The following is a 22,012-nucleotide window of genomic DNA, read 5'->3' as shown; positions in this document are numbered from 1 at the left end:
TATACATTTTGACTTTGTACATTGTACTAAAGCAAAAATAAGTGATTAAATATTATCTGATTAAATATTATAATTGTATTAAGATTAATACTATTATTATTTTACTGTGTTATGTGTTAATTTTTCTACCCTTAGAGTATGTTTTCATTTACTTTTTAAAAATATTTTATTTAATTATTTTTCATTTTTATTTTATTAATCTTTTAATTCTTAAATTCCTTGAAAAAGTCAATTTTATTATTTTAATTTGATTTATTATTTAATTATATTTGATGTGTTATATTATATTATATTATATTGAATTTATCATTTTATATTATTGTGTTTTATATTATATTATATAAATTTATTTAATGATATTTCATTTTACATTTTATATTATTGTGTTTTTGTGTTATTGTAGTAGTAGTACTTTTTTTATATTATATTATATTAACATCAATGTACGATCAAACAGGCTGTATTCCCATTCTTCATAGCTCCATTTCCATTAAATTTGACATCTACCCTGAGTTATGTTCAACTGGGCCTCAAAATTAACATTCAGAAGGCCAATCAACCTCTACATACATTCAGGGAATTTAGCATGACAATGTCACCTTTGCCAAATATCACTAATTTTTGTTCAACAAAAATATATCTCTGCCATGGATTGGTTACCATTGCATGGCAGCCTCTAATTCATAACTTCAAAGAGTACCGCAGCGTTCCATATTCCATCGTATTCCACTTCATAATCCAGGATGTTATGTTATGATGTCAATCACACAACCACAGCCCATAATAAATATTTTCCTCACGAGGACTTGTTGAACTTGGAGCCCTTGGCTCTTGAATGCAGATAGCAGAGGAAGCATCAGGAATGAAAGGAAAGCGCTCCCTCCACTAAAAACATAAGATCAGTCAGACACGGAACGTCTTGCGGCAGAGCAATATATACTCAGCTCGCTGTTTATTAGCTCGATCGTGGAGATAAGAAACATCTGTATGACGGTTCCGTCCCTTCATCTTCAGTTGAGACCGAGGCAGGAACACTCCGCTCTGATTTATGGAAAGGTGTTCTTTTTTTTTTTTTTTTTTACTTGAATCACCTGTCATCAGATAGAGATTATAAATTTTGCTGATTATATGGACTGGGGCTGCCTATACCCAGACTGCCTCAGTGGAGGGAAAATGAACTTTCCAGAAGGGTTCCTTCCCAGAATGCTATTTGGCGATGCTGTCCGTACAACACAATATGTGGTGCATCAGTGAGCTAATCCTTCCCGGTCGGTATGAGGCGAATTCAAATGAGGTCTGGAGGTGTTTCTCGTCTAAAGCAATGAGACCATATCTAGTCAATACCATTGGTGCAACATATGGTACATGCATACGATCCCCCCCAGGGAATACATATTCAGCTAACTTTTTTTTTTGTACAGGCTGGTATTATGGCACACTGATAATATCAGTAATACCATGGTATTGTTTGTTTGGGATTTCCTGGACTATACATATAGATTTTATAAGCAGGAAATGTTACTTTTAAATCTTTTTGAAGTCATGTGTAAAGATTTTAAAACATTCTCCTGAATCATGGCTGCATGGCGGTTATGCTCCAAGTTTTCTGTCTCCTCTCTGTGTATGTGTGTGTGTGTGTGGCTGTTTGTTGGCTCTCAGCCCTGCAGGGTGTGTTGGCTGATGGAGAAGGCTCTGACAGGGCCGCTGAGGGTTCTGATGAACTGGGCTGGATGGGGGAGATTGAGAGCACCAGGTGTGGGGGGCCTGAGCACGGCATGCTTGGCACTCTGAGGGGACTCTATGTTTAGATGTTACATTACGTTACATGTGCTGTTTTTTCTGGCGCTGCTGCATTTGTTGAAGGTAAAAACGCTTCCATGCCAGCCTCTAGGCCACCCTCACGCTCTCTCCCTCCAAACCTAATATAAAAACAGCATAGTTGGTCAGTGTATGTTGTGTTTTAGATGCTGGTGGTCCTCATCATGGGATGCTGATGTGCTTCTGTCTCCACAAAGCTGCTTACCTAGCTTCTTTGGTCAACCAGTTTAAAATAATAATAATATACATTTTATAGAAAAATATTATATCGACATATTCTATATAAAAATTTTAATAACACTTTATTTTAAGGACCAATTCTCTCTATTAACTACTTTTTATTAGTACTCATAAAACACATATTAATCCCTTATTCTGCCGGACCATATTTTAGATCTTCTAATCCTACCCCATACTTAAACTTAACAACTGCCTTACTATTAATAAGCAGCAAATTAGGAGTTTATTGAAGCAAAAGTCATAGTTAATAGTTAGTCCCTAGGGAGAATTGAACCTTGAAATAAAGTGTGACCAAAAATTGTTAAAAGAATGTTTGTGTTATTTAAAATGTAATCATAATTTTAAATATAAGTAATATCTATATTTTCATTAGGCTGTTATGTAGGTATATGTACAGTATAAAGACTATACTGTTAAAAAGTTTGGACTTTTTTAAATTCCTTTTTTAAAGAAATTGGTACGTTTATTCAGCAAGGATACATTAAAGTCACAGTAAAGATATTTATAATGTTACAAAAAAGGGTTTTTATTTCAAATAATGCTGTTCTTTCAAACTTTCGATTCATCAAAGATTCATAAAAAATTGGATCACAAAATATATTTTTTTCAACAATAATAATAGGAAATGTTTCTTGTGCACCAAATTAACATAGAATGATTTCTGAAGGATCATGTGACTCTGAAGAATGGCATAACAGCTGCTGGCAATTCATCTTTTCCATCACAGTATAATAATAAATTATTCATTTATATATTTTATTGTTTACTTTTCTTTTATAAATTAGTGTCGGGTGAATCAGAAACTTAGCCTAAATGTACAATGCTTCCTTATGAGAGACTAGTTGTCTTTCCAGGGAAGCCAGACAGTCGCCATTTCTTCTTCACCCACTCTTTTCTCTCATCCTGTATGGTCTCATAGTGCTATGCCACCCTGATGATACATGAAAGTCTAACTTTCTGGAAAAACACCCTTAGTAATACTCCCACACAGGACTTTAATAGGACATAAACAAAACGTGTTGTGCTCTGGACTATTTTAAGTCACCCGTAAATCAGTGGGAGAGCATTGCGGACAATTAGCAAGGGCTGCTGATTGAAGCCAGACTTTGTGGCTTGCTAACTGCTGCTCCTCTACTTTTAATTGATTCAACGTTGTCTTGATTGGGTGCAGAGCGGCTTTGCCCAAGGCACTGTAAAACGACCCGGGCTCGCAATGGCCCCTCTGGGAGAGGTCAGATCTCCAGCCTGCTGTGGGAGGCAGGTTCATGTTTGCTTAGATGTCCGTAGTCTGACTCTTACCCTTTCCTTTCTCTCGCTTGTGCTGCTGAGCTGTTGCCTGTTTGTTTTTCCTCAACAAATAATTTGTTCTTCTTCGCATTTGTCTGTTCGGTGTATAAATTTCATGTTATACACTCACTAGATGAACGACCCCAGGGTCAATGCCGTCATTCTATTCGTTCTCTTTTGAATACGGAGGCCTTCATTAATAATGGGTGAACCATGACCTCTGACTCTTGTCCTGACCTCACGTGGTCTCACTGTTGCATTAAGGCCACTAGAGTATATTTGGTGCCAAGCACTCATGTCAGTCTAGTTATTTGAGATCTGTAAAGCATCTACTCAATATTCAGTTGCAGCAGTAAAGAGGATCCACTCAGGATAATGAGGTTTTCAATCTAAACAAGTATGTTATTTATAAGTAGTACGTCTGCTTGCACTCGTCTGTGAAATTCAGAAGGCCGCAGGGTGTCCCATTTGCAACCTTTCGCCGTTAATACAGACTTGGATGGGTAAAAATATTGATTTTCTCAATTTCAATACTGATTCTTAAAGGGACAGTTCACTTGAAAACGAAAATTCTGTGATCATTTACGCACCCTCATGTCTTTCCAAACCTGTATGGTTTTTTTCTGTAGAACAGATAGAACAGATAACTCTTTTCTGTTCTGTAGAAGGTTTCGAATAACATGAGGGTGAGTAAATGATCACAGAATTTTCATTTTTGAATACTAGCGTTTCCGTTTTTAAACCAGTATAGCCCGATTTCCCAAAAATGACTCTTTAAAAAAGATGAGTTATCCATTTGAATTGTTTAGAAACAATGAGATTTTTTTTCATGTAACTAAACTGGTATTACAAAAGAAATCAGAACTCAGTCTAAATTAATCAAAATTAGAACCAAGTTGAATTGAGAGTTTGTGAATGCCAGATATGAAGGTCAGCTGTTTATATAGATTTGTTTGTGTGTGTTTATCAGCCCATAGGATTAACCACAGGATATTCATTGTTTGATGAGTGACATATACCATATGGCACTCCACTAATCACAACGACACGAGAGCGGGACGATTAACCTGTGGCACCGCAAATACTTTCCACATATCATACATGTTAGACAAGTAGCTATCTCACCCAAGACCGATAGTCCTGTTCTCACTCACTCATGTTCGCTTGCTTTCTTCTATCCACACACCGGTACTCAAATATCTAGCCTTTTTTCTCTAATATATTGCTGAATCTCCTTTGCCAATGTTTCTGAAATATAGATATGCCTCCCACAAACACCAATATGTTTTTAATGTAGCAAGCCATATATCTTGTCTCTTCAAGAAAATCTCACACTGAGTGTTTTCCATGGGAAACTTGCAGAGAGGCGGCTCTTATATGCATTTTTTCTCCCCTCCTTCACCTTCATCCGTCTTTTGAGCCGTTTGCCAAGCCAGCACAGCTTGAAGTCCTGGCAGGCCATTGTTTGTCTGTGATGTTAATGCTTCTGGGCAGACATTCTTTTGGAAGGGGTGAATGAGTGATATCTGAGGCGTTGGGAGATGTACCGTTGCCTCCCCACTGAATGATGGGACAACTGCTCCACGGCTGGCCCGAGAGCTGTAACCTGAGGAGGAGATCCTCCATCTGTGCCACTGTGAAAGGCCTGGAGGGCTCGAGGCTTAGCTGACCTACACCCCTGGGAGTCACGTCAGTCATTGCCTCAAGAGCGCCCTCTACGGGAAGTTGTAAGGAGGTGCACTTAAAGGGATAGTTGACCCCCAAATTACTGTCGTTCCAAACCTGTATGACTTTCTTTCTTCAAAACACAAAAGAAGATATTTTGAAGAATGTTTTTGTCCATACAATGAAAGTCGATGGGGCCCGAAACAAAATCGACAACATATACTCTTTTGTGTTCCAAAGAAGAGGTTTGGAATGTTGGAGCAGTTGAATTGTCATTTTGGTGAGTTCTCCCATTAATAACAATAATGCTGCTTTGTCCAGAGGCTTGTCTATGTCAGCTTGATATTTTTGCCCATTTCTTCCATTCTTTGGAAAATCAATGCCAGCTCCTCAGAGTTCTTTTGATTTAATTGGCTTCCGTTGGAAATTCTTGAGTGAAGAACCTCCTTCATTTTTCATTCCATTGTTAAGTCTGAGGAGTCTGACCTTGGGATGAACCAACTTTAATCATGAACTCCATGAGCCCACTGCCTCCCGGTGTCCTGCCTTTCTTTAGACTCAGGTCTGCCCCGGTCATCACCCATAACCCTCTGTTTGAACACGTAGAGAGAGAGCAATGGAGAGAATCGACTGAATAGGAGGATTATCGTTATGGGAGGTTTTTGTTGTAGAACTTGTTCTGATGCAGCCATGTGCCATGTTTGTGTTAGTAGCCTTGATAGAAACAGCTAATGAGCTTCTTTTTTAATCCTAATGATGAATTGGCACAGCATTGTGTGGTTTATTGACCAGCTGGCCCATCGCTCTTCAAGTGCATGAAAGAAAGCCCAACATTGATGAGCTGTTTGTCTGTTATTGGGTTTAATGGGGTCAAATCTCTTTATAACCCGCTGGAGCTCATCTGATACACATTGAAAATGAATTGCTGAGGTGGCATTTGATTTAGAGGCCACGTTAGAATATTATAAAGTGACACAATGTGACTCAATCCCCTCTCACTCATTGATTTTTCTGACACCGACATAGAAAAGCACTCTGTTGCCTTTAGGTGTTGTTGTCCAGAGAGCTAATATGTTGTTGTTTGGTTCTCTAACTTTGTGACCCAGGGGAAATAGTTATTTAGTATCCTCTAGCAAAGATATTTCACATGATAGACAGGTGAAAGTGCATTAGCCTTGACTCAAACCACATTTCACCGTGTATTTATGTGTCTGGCAGGTACTTTTATCCAAAGTAACTTGCATTGCATTGAGATTAAATTTTTTTTTTATCAGTTCATGCATTCCCGTGAAATGAACCTATATGACCTTTGCATTGATAGAGCCATGACTCTATTCTGTGACTAATTTAGAGCTTATAAGATGATGAATGAAAAAAGGGTAACACTATACAGTAAGGGCCAATTTGTTAACAATAGTTAATGCATTAGGTATAATGAACTAACAATAAAGAATAATTTTACAGCAGATAATGTTGAATTATAAATATGCTGTTTATGTTGTTTATTGTCAAATCATGTTTGTTCATAATACTTTAAATAATGTAAAATTACACTGCAGTTCAAAAGTTTGGGAAATTACAGCAATGCTGCATTTAATTGATCAAAAAATTACATTTGTAATGTTACATAAGATTTCTATTTCAAATACATTCTGTTCTTTTGAACTTTCTAGTTTCTATTCATCAAAGAAGAAAAAAAAATGTATCATTGTTTCCAAAAATATTAAGCAACTCAACTGTTTTCAACACTGATAAAAATAAGTAATGTCTTGAGCACCAAATATGCATATTATTGAAGGATCATGTGACATTGAAGACTAGAGGACTGGCTGCTGAAAATTCTAATTTGCCATCACAGGAATAAATGACATTTTATAATACTGTAAAATAGAAAACAGTTATTTTTGTAAGAATCTTTTGTTAAAAACAATACATTTCATAAATATCAAATGGTCATGCATACCCTGAAATGTTAAATATTTGCTAGTATATGTACAATTAAAATTAACCTACATTAATAAATGCTAGTTCATGAACCTTATTTAAATGTGTGTTTCTTGTTTTGTAATGTTTCCATGATCCTATGCTCTGGACACCAGTTTTGGGAAAGTGTATAACCCTGTTGATTTTTGTCAGCACTAGACTGAATCATTCCACTTTAAAAGATGACAGGAAACACAGGAAGCCAATAAATTTAATCAGGAAATAGCTTTGTTTTTGCCAGTACCAAATGACAAAGTAAAAAGACATGTTTGCATGTTACACACTTTCAAATGCCAGATTTTGAGCTGTAAACATTTGGACTGCGCGATCGCTCAGGAAGTATGTTTTTCACAGCTGAGATTTTGCTTTCCATTCAAATGATGTCGCTCCCAAGAGTAGTAAACAATAGTTGTTCAAAATAGCCCTAAAGTGTTTGCAGATTTTGAGCAGCATCTATACACATCCACACACTCTGCCAAACCTGCATACACACACATACACCCACACTCAAACCACCGCCAAGCCGGCCAAACCTACAGGGAAACTAAGTATTCCAGCAGTGCGTTTGAAATCCACATAATGATAATCTGATAGGTCTCGAGCTCCATCTGCTCTCAATAGTCTTTTATTGTCCGTAATGAGTGGAAATCTTTGTGTCAGCGTGCTCAGCTGTGCTTCTGTCCACAGCAGGATCGCAACGCTAACCTCACATTAGCCTGGAAGCTCATCTGGCTCTCCCCAGGGTTCCTACTGGGTGTCCACTAGCTTACACCCTAAAAACAATTCCCACCAAATCCTGCACGTCCTTCACGTATAAGCCGAGTCACATTCACTCAGTTTTGGTGTAAATATAATATTGTTTTCTGCGACTCTAAACATAGCTGACCTGAGCATATCCATCGTCACTATGGCGCCTATGGGAGACTGTGTTTTTTAAATCACTTCCTTGTCGAAATGAAGTCGTGCACATTCCATTGACATTCATATTTGGTTAGATCCTCTGGAGGTCATCTCGATTTTCAGCAAACAAGGAATAGTTGGCCGTTTTGGCACGAGAGATGCACATTTTTTCTGCTGAAGCATTCCTTGGAGTGCCATATTTCAAGCTGTCATCTCTCGCCCATGGAAAACTCATTCTTTCAGGCGTATTTAAAGCATCCACGTCAACGACAGGATTATGAATTTTCCTCGTGATCCTCAGTGAGCCCTAGCGGACTCAGATTGGATGATTTACGTGCTTTCACATTTGCGGTAATTGCTCTCAAATAAGTGGCTTCCTCCAGAAGTGGCCTTTCTGTGAAGTAGGGGCTCGATGGCTCGTAAAACATACGAATGAGAGTCACTGAATGGCTAATATTTCATATCATATATACTCACTGCGGCCTTTCTTTTCGCAACAGGTTCTACCGAGGAGACTACCACATCGACGTATGCATTAACGATTATTTGGACGTATACTGTCCCCACTACATGGAGACGGTCCCTGAGGAGAGAACGGAGCACTACGTCCTCTACATGGTCAACTACGACGGCTACAGCTCTTGCGACCACACGGCAAAAGGTTTCAAGCGTTGGGAGTGCAACCGGCCTAACTCGCCCAACGGGCCACTGAAGTTCTCCGAGAAGTTTCAGCTTTTCACACCATTCTCACTGGGATTTGAATTTCGGCCAGGCAGAGAATATTACTATATCTGTGAGTATCGTGTTGATTTTTCTTTCCTTCTTTATTATTTTTTTTTGTGTGCAGAAGTGATTTGTATCTCAATGATGTTTTATGGTTTCTGTATCCAAAACCAGACGCTGCGCATGTTAAATACATTTGTTAGATTGGCTTTCGGGTTTATACGTGGAAAAAGTTGCATTGCCTGGAAAAGGATGTTGTATTAGCGTCCTCACGGAGGATAACGCAACTCAAGTCTTAATGGTATACTTTTAAGACAAGTATCTGATTACGAGCATTAAGGAAAGGAAGTCATTGCCAAGTATGACTTTGTTTTTCAGGAGTCTTGGCAAACAGGCTACAAGGAAAACATGAAGCTCAGGGAAAAACATCTTGGTCTTCCTCTAAAGAGTCTTTGTTACGAACTCCTGGTCTCAGCTTTCGTTTGCTCGTGAGAGGGCTCTTAAAAACAAGCATCTAAACCCATGTTTTTACAACTGGAGTCAGATCCCTACAGGGCGGGAGTGGGAAGACAAAATAAGGCACAGGAGTGGTCCGACTGTTCGGACTGCTCAGGGCCGCGATGGGTTCATTTATGCAGGCGCACGCAGGAGATGTGGAGCGTTTGATTTGGCGGAATCCGACCTGATGATCTGACAGATCTCATGGGCGCATAAAACGATAGACATGTTTTTATGAGATGTGAAAGGAAGGAATTGGAGAATGAGGAGGGGGAAGTGGTAGAAACAGGAGATAAGTACATGGAGACTGAGAAAAAAAGCAGATAGGAATGCACGGTACATAGCATTTAGGGGTTAGATCCCAGCAGGAGATAGGGATGTTTTGCATGAATGTGGGTGTCTATCGGAGACGTTGCAACATAGTAAAAGGGACTTTTTTCCCGAAGTCCTGTGAGTAAGAATAATAAGATGGGAAACATCGCGACTGGAGTGATGGAGCTGTCAGATACTATGAAGTGTTTTACAGTTAATGCAAGTTGGAAAACAAGGATTCATAGTGCACATGTCTCACTCCTGTGTGACTCAGTGTCATGATTCAACTGTTACGGGTTCTCTCAAGAGAGGAGGAAGTTTCTCCATTTGTGCGGAATTACGAGTAAAGGGAACAAAATAAACAGCGTGTCAGTCTGATCAAGTTGAAGCATAGCAGTTTAGAGTGATCGCACAATGTTATCTCAAGTAGACAGCGACTTTCAGTAACCTTGATCATATCACTGCAATTATTTTAAACTAGAAATAGAAAGCAGAAGATATTTGAATATATTGTAATACCTAGCTATTTGAATAAATTAAGAAAAAAAATTATAAAACTAATGCTATATAAATAGCAGGTTAATAGCCAATTAACTTATTTATATACTTTAGTATTTCTATTTTTTAACAGCTTATAATATATAATAATTTTATGGACAAAAATTGTCATAGAAAGCAGAAAATATTTGAATATTTGAATACCAAGCTATTTCAATAAATTGTAAAAAGAAAAAAGGAAAAAAAATGAATATAATAAATAAAATAATACAAAATAATAATAAAAAAGTAGATAAATATTTATAAATAAAATAATACAATATAAATGGTAAAAATTTTGAACGGCTTATATAATAATTTTATGGAAAAAATTGTCATTGTGATTAAAAATATATTTTTGTATAAATTGATATTGTTTACTGTTACATTTTACATTATTATTTACAATTCAATTTGATGTACTGTATAACATATAAAATCATTTTATAAATAAAATTTGTTTAGGCTATATATAATATGATGATATACTATTTAATTTGTAATTATTTTTCATTTTTATATTTTTCTATTACTATATAAAATAATTTTATAAATAAAATTTGCTGCCTCTGTGTCTTTTAAAGGTTTTGTTTATATATTTAGTAATATATGCTATTTCATTTTCAATTATTACATTTTCATAATTTGATATATGTAGAAAATAATTTCACAAAATTTGTTTTGCCTTTAAAAACAGTAGTTGCTGTTTTTATATTTAATTAATTAATTAATTTATTTATTTTTACAATTTGATACTGTATATAAAAGAATTGTATACATATATATTTTTTAAAAATACATCATGTTGCCAGAGGCAAAAAATGTCTTCATTTTTAGTCTATTTAATATTTGAAGCAAGTTTTCCTGAATCATTCTCTTCATTAGTTTGATGTGTGCCTGTCATGATTTGGTTAGACAGAATGTCTTTGTTAGCCGGTGTGGTGGCTAATCATTCTGAGTGAGGGGTCGCTCCAGGAGAGCAGAGGGGTGACAAGCGCGGTCTCTGTGCTGTCAGTCAGCATGCCCGGCCCGCTCAGGAAGCGATCAGGGGGGATCAGAGGGCCCGGCCCCGTAGGTCAAATGTGAACATGCTCTGATGACTGCAGTTGAACTCACAATCCTGAACGGCTCAAAGCAGCATGTTTTTCCAATATGGCCGATGTGGAAGTCTGATCTTAATCTCAGAGGATAGAAATCCAATTTCAAGGGAAGGTTTTTAGTCGGCCTCTCCCTCCTGCGCGAGCGGGGCCAACGGCAGTGCAGGCTGTCTGATATGAGCCCGCTTCAAAAGCCCACGACTGCTATTTGTAGTCTAGTCCCTCCATCTTCATAATGCTGTAAGGTAAACCAGAAACATTCCCACTTTGTGCTTAAAGCAAGACCTGATTTGTAGCTTTGATAAGAATCCCGTACTTTGCGGTTTGCTTATAAGTGGCATAGTCGCTACCTGAGCCAAAATTATTCCCCGCATTACAAAGCGCTCTCAAAGCACTCAAGAATGCGCGAGAAAAGAGACCGGTGCGCGTCTTATCTCAAAGACGGAGCATCAATCCATCTTTCCCTCATTTATCAGACTTCTCGGTTACATCACATCTGATCTCTCAACCCATAGCTGGAATGGTGGTGTCTGGGAGGTTTATTGCCTCTGGCCGTCTGCAGCTCGGGTGGAGAACTACACAGGGATCTGGTGTCGGCCGTGTGGCAAAGGAGACGTGGATGAGCAGCCATTTCCGTGACAGTGTAGAGTGTCTTTGAATAAGCAGGGTTGGTGTAGTAGTCTAGTCTTAATGTCTGCCAATGAGAGGTCAGTTACACGCCGCATGCTGACAGCGAGGGAATTCTGATGACTGACAGAATGAGAGTTTGTCATATAAGCCACCCATGAAATCATCCTAATACGGCTGGGACTGTTGATTATTGTCACAGTTTATGTTTAAAGAAATTCGGCGAGAGCCTTGAAATTAGAGATGTGTTTTTCTTGCCGGCATTGAGCATTCATGCAGTCACATTTACAGTACTCAAGGTCCAAAATTAACACACGTCAAGTGCAAATTGCAAGTAAAAATTGGCTTTGATGAGTAATAAAAAGAGTGACGGGTAGCTTTATAAGGAACTGCAACTTAATACTTGGTTGAAGTCGAAGTGTTAGAGCAAGAGCCTGACCTTGAGCAAACCGTTTACTAAAGAACGCTTTTGTTTTGATTTTTACCTTACGTAACTGTCCTTTTGATCTGCAGAGCTTCATGTGGCAACACATATGTGAAATATTTCGTACTTAAAGTGATAGCCCACCCCAGAATTCTGTGAAACATAAAAAATGATAATTTTAAGAATATTAGGGCTTTGTGAAATCCGTTTGATTTTTTTCCAAATTCTGTTTTTTTCCGTTTTTATTATTCTGGATTCCATTTTTTTCCATTTTAAATTTTCTAGATGTTGTTTTAATGGTTAGATAAAAAAAATAAAATAAATAATAATAATATATATATATATATATATATATATATATATATATATATATATATATAAATCAAAAGCATGTCTAATTAAATTAAATCATGAATTTATTAAGCGTTTTGCAAAAATTAAATTTTTAAAGTCCTATGAAATACGTTTTATTTTCTCCTCAAATTCAGTTTTATTTTTACCTAAATCTGTGTTTTCCGTTCATTTTTTGGATTTTGGATTGGATGGTTTCATTAAATTTTTATAATCAAAACATGTCTAATTAATTGATTTTATAAAAAATTTATTTATTATTATTTTATTGATTTCTTTATTAAAAGAAAAATACATTTGATTATTAAAAACTATACATTTGCAGGTGAATTGAGTGTTACCACAGCTTTAGAATACATATTTGAGATTAGACATATTTTATATGAATTTACTTTGTGTAATAAAAACATGCATAAATAATCTGCGTCATGGTTTTGACTAATAGAGATTTTTTTAGTGTGCAATGTTACCACTGAAATGCTGAGTTTTGAATGTTTTTCTGTGGGTTCGCTGTGGTTTTCATCAGTCATGAATCCCTGTGTAGAACAGCAATGTTCACTTCTGCACATCTTTCATCTGCAGTCCCCTCTCCCACCCCACATATCCAAATGCCCACTGCGGGATGACATCCTATTAATGTCTCTGGGTAAAAAGTTAATTTTGGACTCTGACAATACTGATGTTACATTATACGATGCTCCGTTTGCACACTCACGCTCGACAGTTATTTATTGTGGTAGTAGCCAACAATGTACAACGGATTTGTGAAGTAGTGTTTCCAATCAACACTGGGATCCAGCTCCAAACTAGACCAGACTTGAGGAATGAGACAAAAGAAATTTCACTCAAATCAAAGGAAATATGCTTGTGGGGACATGATTAAGGGTTCACAAGCCCCTAGTATGTCAGTGTAGACAACACATAAGCACACTGATTTAACCCAAGCTCTCCCCGCAGTCATGAGGGTGTGGGGATGAGAAGAGAGACAACAGATTAAGTGCAGCTGGAGACCCCACACAGCAGGGAATCATGGGGGTCAAGGCTAGAAGAGCCATGGTGCATTATGGGAATATCTGCAAGCTCAGAGATGAGCCAGCCAGCTAATGGGGAAAAGAGTTATAATTCTTTTCTTCCGACATGTCTTTCTCTTGTTTCTTTTTCTTTCCTCTACAGGCAACTGATCCTGTTATAGCTTCATCTTGACACTTTCATGGTGGTTTAAAGTGTTAAAGATATATGGGTCAATGACAAGACACTTTTTTTTTAATCTTTTAATTTATTAAAAAAGTACTTCAAAATGCATGACTTAAATATAATGACTGTAAAGATCAATGAATCTCTTAAAATATCAGATATTTTGACCTTTTTATAACAAGACAAAGTTAGTTTAAATTGTAAAATGTCATTACTCCAAAAAACTTAATATTGTCTGAGAAATAACAATCCGTGACATTTATATAGCTATGAATCATATATAACTTTTACATCAATTTCTATACAATTTTAAGTTTAATGTCTCAAAAAATAGTAACAAATACATATAAAAACATATTTCTGTACATTGCCTTAAATGCATGTGAACAATATATTTATAAAAGTTTATCAAATATATATATATATATATATATATATGTATGTATGTATATATGTATGTGTGTGTGTGTGTGTGTGTGTGTGTGTGAGAGTATATATTAGTGCTGTCAAACGATTAATCGCGATTAATCACATCCAAAATAAAAGTTTTTGTTTACATAATATATGTGTGTGTACTGTGTAGATTTATTATGTATATATAAATACACACTCATATAGTATATATTTTGAAAATATTTACATGTATATATTTATAAATGTATAAATATATTTAATATACAAAAATATATACGTGCACAGTACACACATATATTATGTAAACAAAACTTTTATTTTGGATGTGATTAATCGCGATTAATCGTTTGACAGCACTAATTTTATTTAAGAAACATTTCATTTGTTAAATAATACCCCCAAATTTTTAAATTTTATATATATATATATATATATATATATAATATGTTTTTTTTAAAAGAAAAATGTATTAAAATAAGATTTTTCTTGATACTTGTGACATTTTTAGTGTCATTACACTGCATTTTTTATTGAAAATATCATTTGATACCAACAGAAACAGTACATTTCTGAGAACTTTCCATATGCATTCCAAACCCCCCTTTTTTTTTCTTTATCATAGCCACTTATGTTCACTGCCCCATATATTTTCTCAACAAAACCAGAACCATGAACACATGAGGTTTGACTGGAAGAGTCAGTGTAAGGTTCAGCAGTTCAGTCACTGGCGATATGGTCTATGGACTGAACAGAAGTCATTTGTATCATCACAGCTGATTACAGAGCTTTTAGTGGCAGGTGTTTCTTTCGGCCTGTGATCTGTCATTTGCAGCTGTTGATGTTACTAGCTGCCAGTACAGCTTTAAGTAGCAGGTGTTGATGTATGTAGTGACCAATCAACATCTAAGAGGCTTGTGGAAAGGTCACAACCAGCAGAGGTTAGGAAAAGAGCTCGGAAAGGTTTAGCACAAATTTGCTGTCCAGTAAAAAAAAAAAAAAAAACTGCTGTTAGTGATGTCTGTGGTCAAGATAAGGGTGTTCAATAAATATTTCCTGCCAGTAAACAAATTTAAAGAGAGACTAATTCATCATCCTGCCACTAATGGAGTGTGTGTGTGCTGTGAACATTAGTCTTAGCTCCTTTATCCTGAAGTTTACTGTCAAATAATCCAAATTTCAAGCATCCAACCAGAAAAACAAGACATCCAACCCCCTATTTCTTTCCATCAGGAAAGAGTCGCAGTGGAATACATGTCCACATCAGTGAAAGCGAGCCTCACCAATTGAATTATCAAGAACATATTGCGTTGGCTATAAGGAAATTGCATTTTGTGCAGTCCGTGCTCATTACATTGAGGCTTTGAAGGAGGAGATTTACTGAAGTGCGTTGCATTGCTCATTACTTTGTCACCTTTACGTCCAGTGTGATCTGTGGGTAAAATACCAAGCCTTTTTTTCCCCCTCACCCCACTGGTCCTCATTTGCATCGCTCCCTGACTACGCCAGATTGCATTACGTACTGCATAAAGAGCAGACAGTGGAGAGAGAGAGGCTGTCTACCTGTTCTTCTTAAAGTGCTAATGAGCTTTTCTTTATGGAGAGGACAAATTGAGAAACATGGCTCATGGTTGAGATGACAAGGGAAACAGCATAGCCAAAGTAGCACCGCCCACGTCTATCAGTAAGAAGCTAAATGAATGCTGATTGTGCATTCCTCTGAGGCCAGTATTCCTCAGAGGCATTTAAATTAGGCTTTTGCATGTAGCTGCAAACGGAAAAGATAGGTAGCATCTCAAGATGTACTGATAGACTAAACCTAAAATAAATGATCCTAGTAGCCTTGAGCCCGCGGAGTTGTTGCGTTGTTATCATTTTGGAAAGCTTGTCAGAAAGTGCTGGTCATTATCTAACTGCTGCTGGTGAACATTGAGGTTTTGTCTTGATTTAATCATATGTTTTGGATGTATCAATCAAATTAAAATGGTTTTGCATTGTTAAAAGTGGTGCATGCATTCATGCTGGAGTAACATTGCAAATTATATTTAATTTTATTTAAACTTGGCGTTAAGTGAAAAATAGAATATGTTTTATTTTATATAAAAAGGTGAAGGAAATATATATATACAGTACATTGTGCCCTATTTTTATGGATTTACACAGGCCTCAATGTACTGTATTGCTATGAAATAATTTTCTGTATTTTTTTTTTTTTTTTTTTACAGGTGTTATACCTGTATTTTGAATTTTGTACTTCATTGCATTGCGTTTTAGGGATAACGGAAATATCTGTAAAATTAATGGATAATGTCCTGCCAGTACATTTTCTTTTTAAATAGTGTATAAATATATATAAATGATATATTCATTCTTAAAAATCTATATTTAAATGTTTTATATTTTTATATTTAAAAATAATAAAATATAAATATTATATTTATAAATAAAAATTATTAGATTATTACATTTACATTTAGTCATTTAGCAGATGCTTTTATCCAAAGCGACTTAGAAATGAGGACAATGGAAGCAATCAATTTTTTAAAATTATATAATAAATAAAAAGAAAACAGAATAGAAAAAGAATAGAGCAAGCTAGTGTTATTATTATTATTATTATTATTATTTTAATAGAAAATTTAAAAATGTAGGTTTACTGGCCCCGTCACCATGGAAAATAAACCAAAACCAAAACCAAACCCCTTCATATAATAAATACAGATCTATCTTGTGAACTACTCTTAAAGCATTGTGCACTGTGAATAATATTGTTGTCTCTTATGATAAATTACTTGTTGTTGTACCTCATTTGTAAGTCGCTTTGGATAAAAGCATTTGCTAAATGACTAAATGTAAATGCAGATGAAAATGTTGGCAGCGCATGTAAAAATCTGCACTACTGGCTCTAGCAGGCCAGTAAAAAAAAAAAAAAGAAAATTCTTATTGTTGAACCCTGTTATATATCTAAAGCTAAAAATTGACTTTGATTTATTAAACAGTGTCCAGCATGGATCGATTGAGCCTAATATTGACCATCTAAAATGTTTCCACAGCCTCTACAGTCAGTGAAAATGGGAGACGGAGCTGCTTGAGGCTGAAAGTTTTCGTCAGACCTTCAAGTAAGTTTTACAAGCCCCTCAGGAGAGATCCTGGCGTGGCTTCTGACAAAACGTGGTTGCAATTGCATCGTTTATCACTGCTGGAATAGCTCAATGAGCTAAAGATCATGTCACGACCCTGACAACACCCTGTTTTATGTTTCTCCCACAGACAACTGCGAGAAAAGTCACGACCGCGTTGTCAAAGTCGATGATGGAAGCATCAACTCGATAGAAAATAATAATGGTTTGTATTGTACGCCAAAGTCATTTCCATATTCAAAACTATCAGTAAGGTCAAAATGTTTTTGCACACTCAGGTATTACAGACCTTTTTTAATCTTCTATTTCTTCCTCCATTTAGACGGAACGAGTCACGAATCTGCCGAACCATCCCGAGGTGATGTCAATGGCGCCGGACGCCTTCAAACTTTAGGGCCCTTGTTGGCCTCAGCGCTGGTTCTTTTGGCTTCCCTCTCCTCCTTATAGCATCCTGCATCCCTGAAATACACAGGAGGACTCGTGATCGAGCACTTTTAAGAAACATTGAGATCTTTCTCTCCGCTAAAAAGTAGTTTCTCGCACAGGAAGACGCTCCTTTGGCGATATAACTGGAAGGTTTTCAATGAACAAAAGCCCCACCCACGAAAAAAAAAAACACACAAAAAAAACCCACTAAACTGTGACACGCACACAAAAATAGGTCCGTGTCCTTTCGGTGCCCCTATGTGACGTTGGAGAGGGACTTGTAATTGGGGGCAGAGCAAGAAAATGACTTTTTCCAATGACAAAGACCGCTTTCAGTGTTGCCGTCCAGAAAAGAGAAGTCTAATAACAGAGCAAGAGGACTGTCTGAGGGATCTCTCCGCGTGCATTGTGGGAAAACGTCGTCACGATGGACTCAACTGCTGACTCTACTAGATATCAAGGCAAATTGTTGCCTGATAGCATCCCTTGTAAAGAGGGAGAGCAGGGAGCTTTTTAATATCTCAACCGGAGTAGTCCGCGTGGACTCAGGTGCTCAGGTGAACGGTGACAATTTTTGAAGCGTTTTCGTAGAAAAAAGAAAAAGATAAGCACTCGTTTTGTACATTGTGTACAGGTGTACATGGGACTGAAACGCAGATGTGGTGTTCTTGAAGTAAAATGCTCAAGTGTAGCTGCCAAAATCGATGTTTTGTTAGAAGTACGGAGCCTCACCGATCGATCATTTGAGTGAATATACTAATTTGTTTGGTGAATCATCCTTTTCTTATTTATTGTTCAGTCTTAGTGCTCTTGACACTTTGTTGTACTAGTCATCAGCCAGGATTCAGGAGAAAGGAACACAAATGCCTAGCTGCAGTCAACTTACCTTGATTTAGACAAATAACAACCTCATAACTTATGATAATGGGTTCATATTTTAGCAAGTCAATCCTTGAAATGATATCAGGGGGAAAAAAACAGTAGTACGTCTCCATATCATGTCTGTCAGGGGTCACGTCGCTCCTTAAAGGGGTCCATTATCATGGATAGGAAGGAGGAAATGGTTTTGCATTCATTTTGTAAATGCTTCCTGTCTTTTTACCCTAGAGTAATCGAAATGAACAGCATTAACATTTTAATTCCTCATACCTTGCCAACTGAATTGTTAATTATGTAAAAACTATTTTTTTCTAAGCATGAAGTGAAAGTAATGAAATTATTTTCTTCAAAACCAATTCTCACTTGGATTTTCTTTTGTCAAAGTGCATTTCAACCGTGCCGTTTGTATTTATTTACTTTTTTAACACGGAGCCGCGCACATTAAACGCTCATCTGGGATCTACTGAAACAGTAGCGCAGCGCTGCTTCCACCCCGGTGGCAGCTGACACCCTAAAGTGATTTAATAGGCTCTTTGATGTTGTCCAAAGTGCCTGGCACGCAGACCACATACTGCGAGGCCTCATGTGGGTTATTTCTGGAATTAAAAAATCGACAGCAGCACGGGAGGAGCGCGGTGTCCAGTTTAGCCGCCGGCTAGCGTTACTCTGGTGAACTTGGCCAGAGATGGAGAAAGATGAGATCTCCTGCTGGGATCAATAGTAATGGCCTTTACAGACACAAAACAGGGTAAATATTTGCCCCAGTCCTGGTTTTCCTTGCTTGAATGGTTTTCATGTTTTTCATTCGCATCTACTTATCAACAGCTTTTGACTTAATGTGGTTATGTTTGACTAGCTATATGGTTCTTTTTAAAATGATAACACAGGAGCACATGGATCCAATGGATGCTATGTATCCGTGCGTTGTTTAGCAAATCATATCATTTAATGATTTGGAACCACTGGTACAAAAGAAATAGAGATAAATGAAGAGCTAAGAAATAATCCAGTCAGAAAGTCATAATATCAGATACATTTGTTAATATTTTTTTTCTGGAAATAAATGCATTTGCAGACAGAATACTTTTTAAATGTACTTTTTTTTAAATTTTGAGTAACATTTAATGGTTCAGTATCCATAAAGACAACTAGGAATGTGTGCTGGTCAATCCTTAAAAACGCTGCTGTATTGCTAAATCATATGCTTAAAAACCCATCTGCATTTTTTTTAAATCTCCTGTGGAACATTTTAAAGTCTGCAATGTTCTGTTGTTGCACCACGAAAATAAAAGCTGTCGTCCATTTATTGTCATGGGAACAAACCTAGAAGGACATTTTTAGTAGGTTTAATTCAGGAAACGTTATTTTTGTAAAATGACTGCAGGATCTGTTTTTTTCCATATGCAAAACTTGAGGTTTTAAGGAACAAGGTCTTGTTGAACCTGGGATTTTCACCACAAGGCAGTTGTGTTCCTGTATTCTCTCATCGTCTTTGTCCCAGAGAATATTTCTTCAGTGTTAGACATCATTTCTTAATTCTTTCCACACCTGCTTCTTCATACAGCTGTGAAGATGATATGATATCTAAACCACCATTTCCCTTAGCTTCTTGGCTGTGTTGCCTGAATATTAGACATTTGCTGTGACGTCTCTTGACGGTACAGCGCTGACTTGCATTATGATATGACACGTTTTTATATCTTCAAATGCCATTGTTTGTAAATACACTTGCTGGAGCAGCTCAAATAAATGATTAAATAAATTTGTCATTGTTGTAAGAAACACCTTCTAATGTCTTTTTTATGTATTCTGATTTAAGATATTAGTATTATCCAATGGATTACGATACAAGGGCTGATGGTATTTATTCTGAAGTGTTTCAGGTGATAATACAATTAAAATAACAGTTTCTTATAACAGCTTTCCAATGAACTAACAGTGTGCAAATATTCCTTTGCAGCAAATTCCAGCAGTGTTGTATAATTTGAGCCTTAAGAAACCTGCACAGCTTTCTTTCAAATCCTTATTAAACAGAGAATTATATCAAGGCATACAGGGATTTCTCATAACTGATTGTTCTATGAGTGAGGGATAGAAATGGTAACGTTTGTCCATCATTATTATTACTACACTCAGGAGTCAATGAATATTAATGAACGAGTGCACACTCTTGGGCATTGGCCAGTTTAAACAAGAATAGGCTTGAGGGGGATTCCTTGGTGACATGGTGTTGAATGGTGTCCAGTGTTCTCACTGATTTGCCTCTAAATATCTTGTGCCTTGTTCTATTTCTGCCCCCTGAACTTTGGAACAAGCCAGACAGAATGCTGTGAAAAAGAACAACTGAAATCTATTCCACACTATGCATTTCAGCAATTTCCTGCTTTTCATCTTGAGTGGTAAGACATAAAATAGATTATTATTACATGTAATTATTATCATTATTTATTTGCTTAGTTATGGTTATTGTTTGTGCTAAAAAAAAAGCAAACTATCCAGAGAACCAACGCACGCTGGAAATGCATTGGCCTTCAAAGCCCAATGTGCCCACTTGTTGGCCTTTAAAGTGAAGGATTGCTTTAAAACAAAAAACAAAAGTGTTTATTCATCCTTTTACAATTATATGCAAATAAGATCTTGGTTGCTAAGGAACTGTAAAGAAAAGATTTACCTCTGAACTCTGCTCGACTAACTGATTTTCTCCAAGCGAAATGAGGCTGGATATTGTATTAAAGCTAGTTAAGATCCTGCATGCTGCATTTGCACACTTGACCCATGTTCTTTAGGCCATATGAAGCATTATCCTCTGAGGAAAAAGATCAGTGTGTGAAAATGTAAAATCTCAGTTTAAGGAATTTATGGAAACAAAATATTTTAGTGGCCAGCTTTCTTTAATTCTAAAATGAAACAGTATCTGGCTTTATATGGTGTATTTGCAACCCCATTCAGCTTTCTAAAAATAACCGCACTACAGCTGAGAGGATTCATTTCTCCTTTCATACAGGGAAAGCCTGGGGCAATGTGATATTTCCAAGGCCAGAGATCACACAGAAAATAAGGCCCAATGAGTGACTGTATACTTCCAAAGTGTATTAATGTGAAGTCGAGCCTCCTTGACCATGAGACAAACAGCCTGCATGGAAAACAGAAGAGCTGTCTCCCAAACCTGAAAAATTATACCATTACAGGTATCTCATGGAGAAAAGGCAAAAGACACATCTGAATCCAGTGAGGTTTAGTTTTTTTTTTTTGTAGAATAAAATGTCCGATAGAGAAGCTGCAGAGCACATTTGTTTATAAAATGCCCACTTTTAAAATGTATTTTAAGCAACTTTTGACTGCATCGTCAAAAAATCTGATTGGTTTTATGTAAAGCTCATGTTAAGAGAATGTTCTGAATTTGTAACCTCAATTTCCTGAAGCATTGTTTTTACTTTAGCTTGGCACGCTATGAAAACATTGAGCTTTTAACGTTTTAAAGTAGCATTACTTGTATTTTT

The 22,012-nt window shown here is 36.6% G+C and overlaps 1 protein-coding gene across 1 annotated transcript in view; it reads left to right on the top strand.

Moving 5' to 3' along the window:
- Nucleotides 1–20,294, top strand: part of efna5a (ephrin-A5a) — a 53,890-nt gene extending 33,596 nt beyond the window's left edge. The window contains exons 2-5 of the mRNA XM_058759117.1: nucleotides 8,394–8,686; nucleotides 17,121–17,186; nucleotides 17,338–17,412; nucleotides 17,530–20,294. Of these exons, the coding sequence (XP_058615100.1) occupies nucleotides 8,394–8,686; nucleotides 17,121–17,186; nucleotides 17,338–17,412; nucleotides 17,530–17,654 (559 nt within the window). The 3' untranslated portion in view covers nucleotides 17,655–20,294. The remainder of the gene's footprint in view (nucleotides 1–8,393; nucleotides 8,687–17,120; nucleotides 17,187–17,337; nucleotides 17,413–17,529) is intronic.
- Nucleotides 20,295–22,012: the final 1,718 nt, after the last annotated feature.

The sequence above is a fragment of the Onychostoma macrolepis genome, chromosome 21, assembly GCF_012432095.1.
Source record: "Onychostoma macrolepis isolate SWU-2019 chromosome 21, ASM1243209v1, whole genome shotgun sequence".
Taxonomy (NCBI): Eukaryota; Metazoa; Chordata; class Actinopteri; order Cypriniformes; family Cyprinidae; genus Onychostoma; species Onychostoma macrolepis.
Note: the sequence above shows the minus strand (reverse complement) of the source record. Positions and strands in the feature narration are given on the sequence as shown.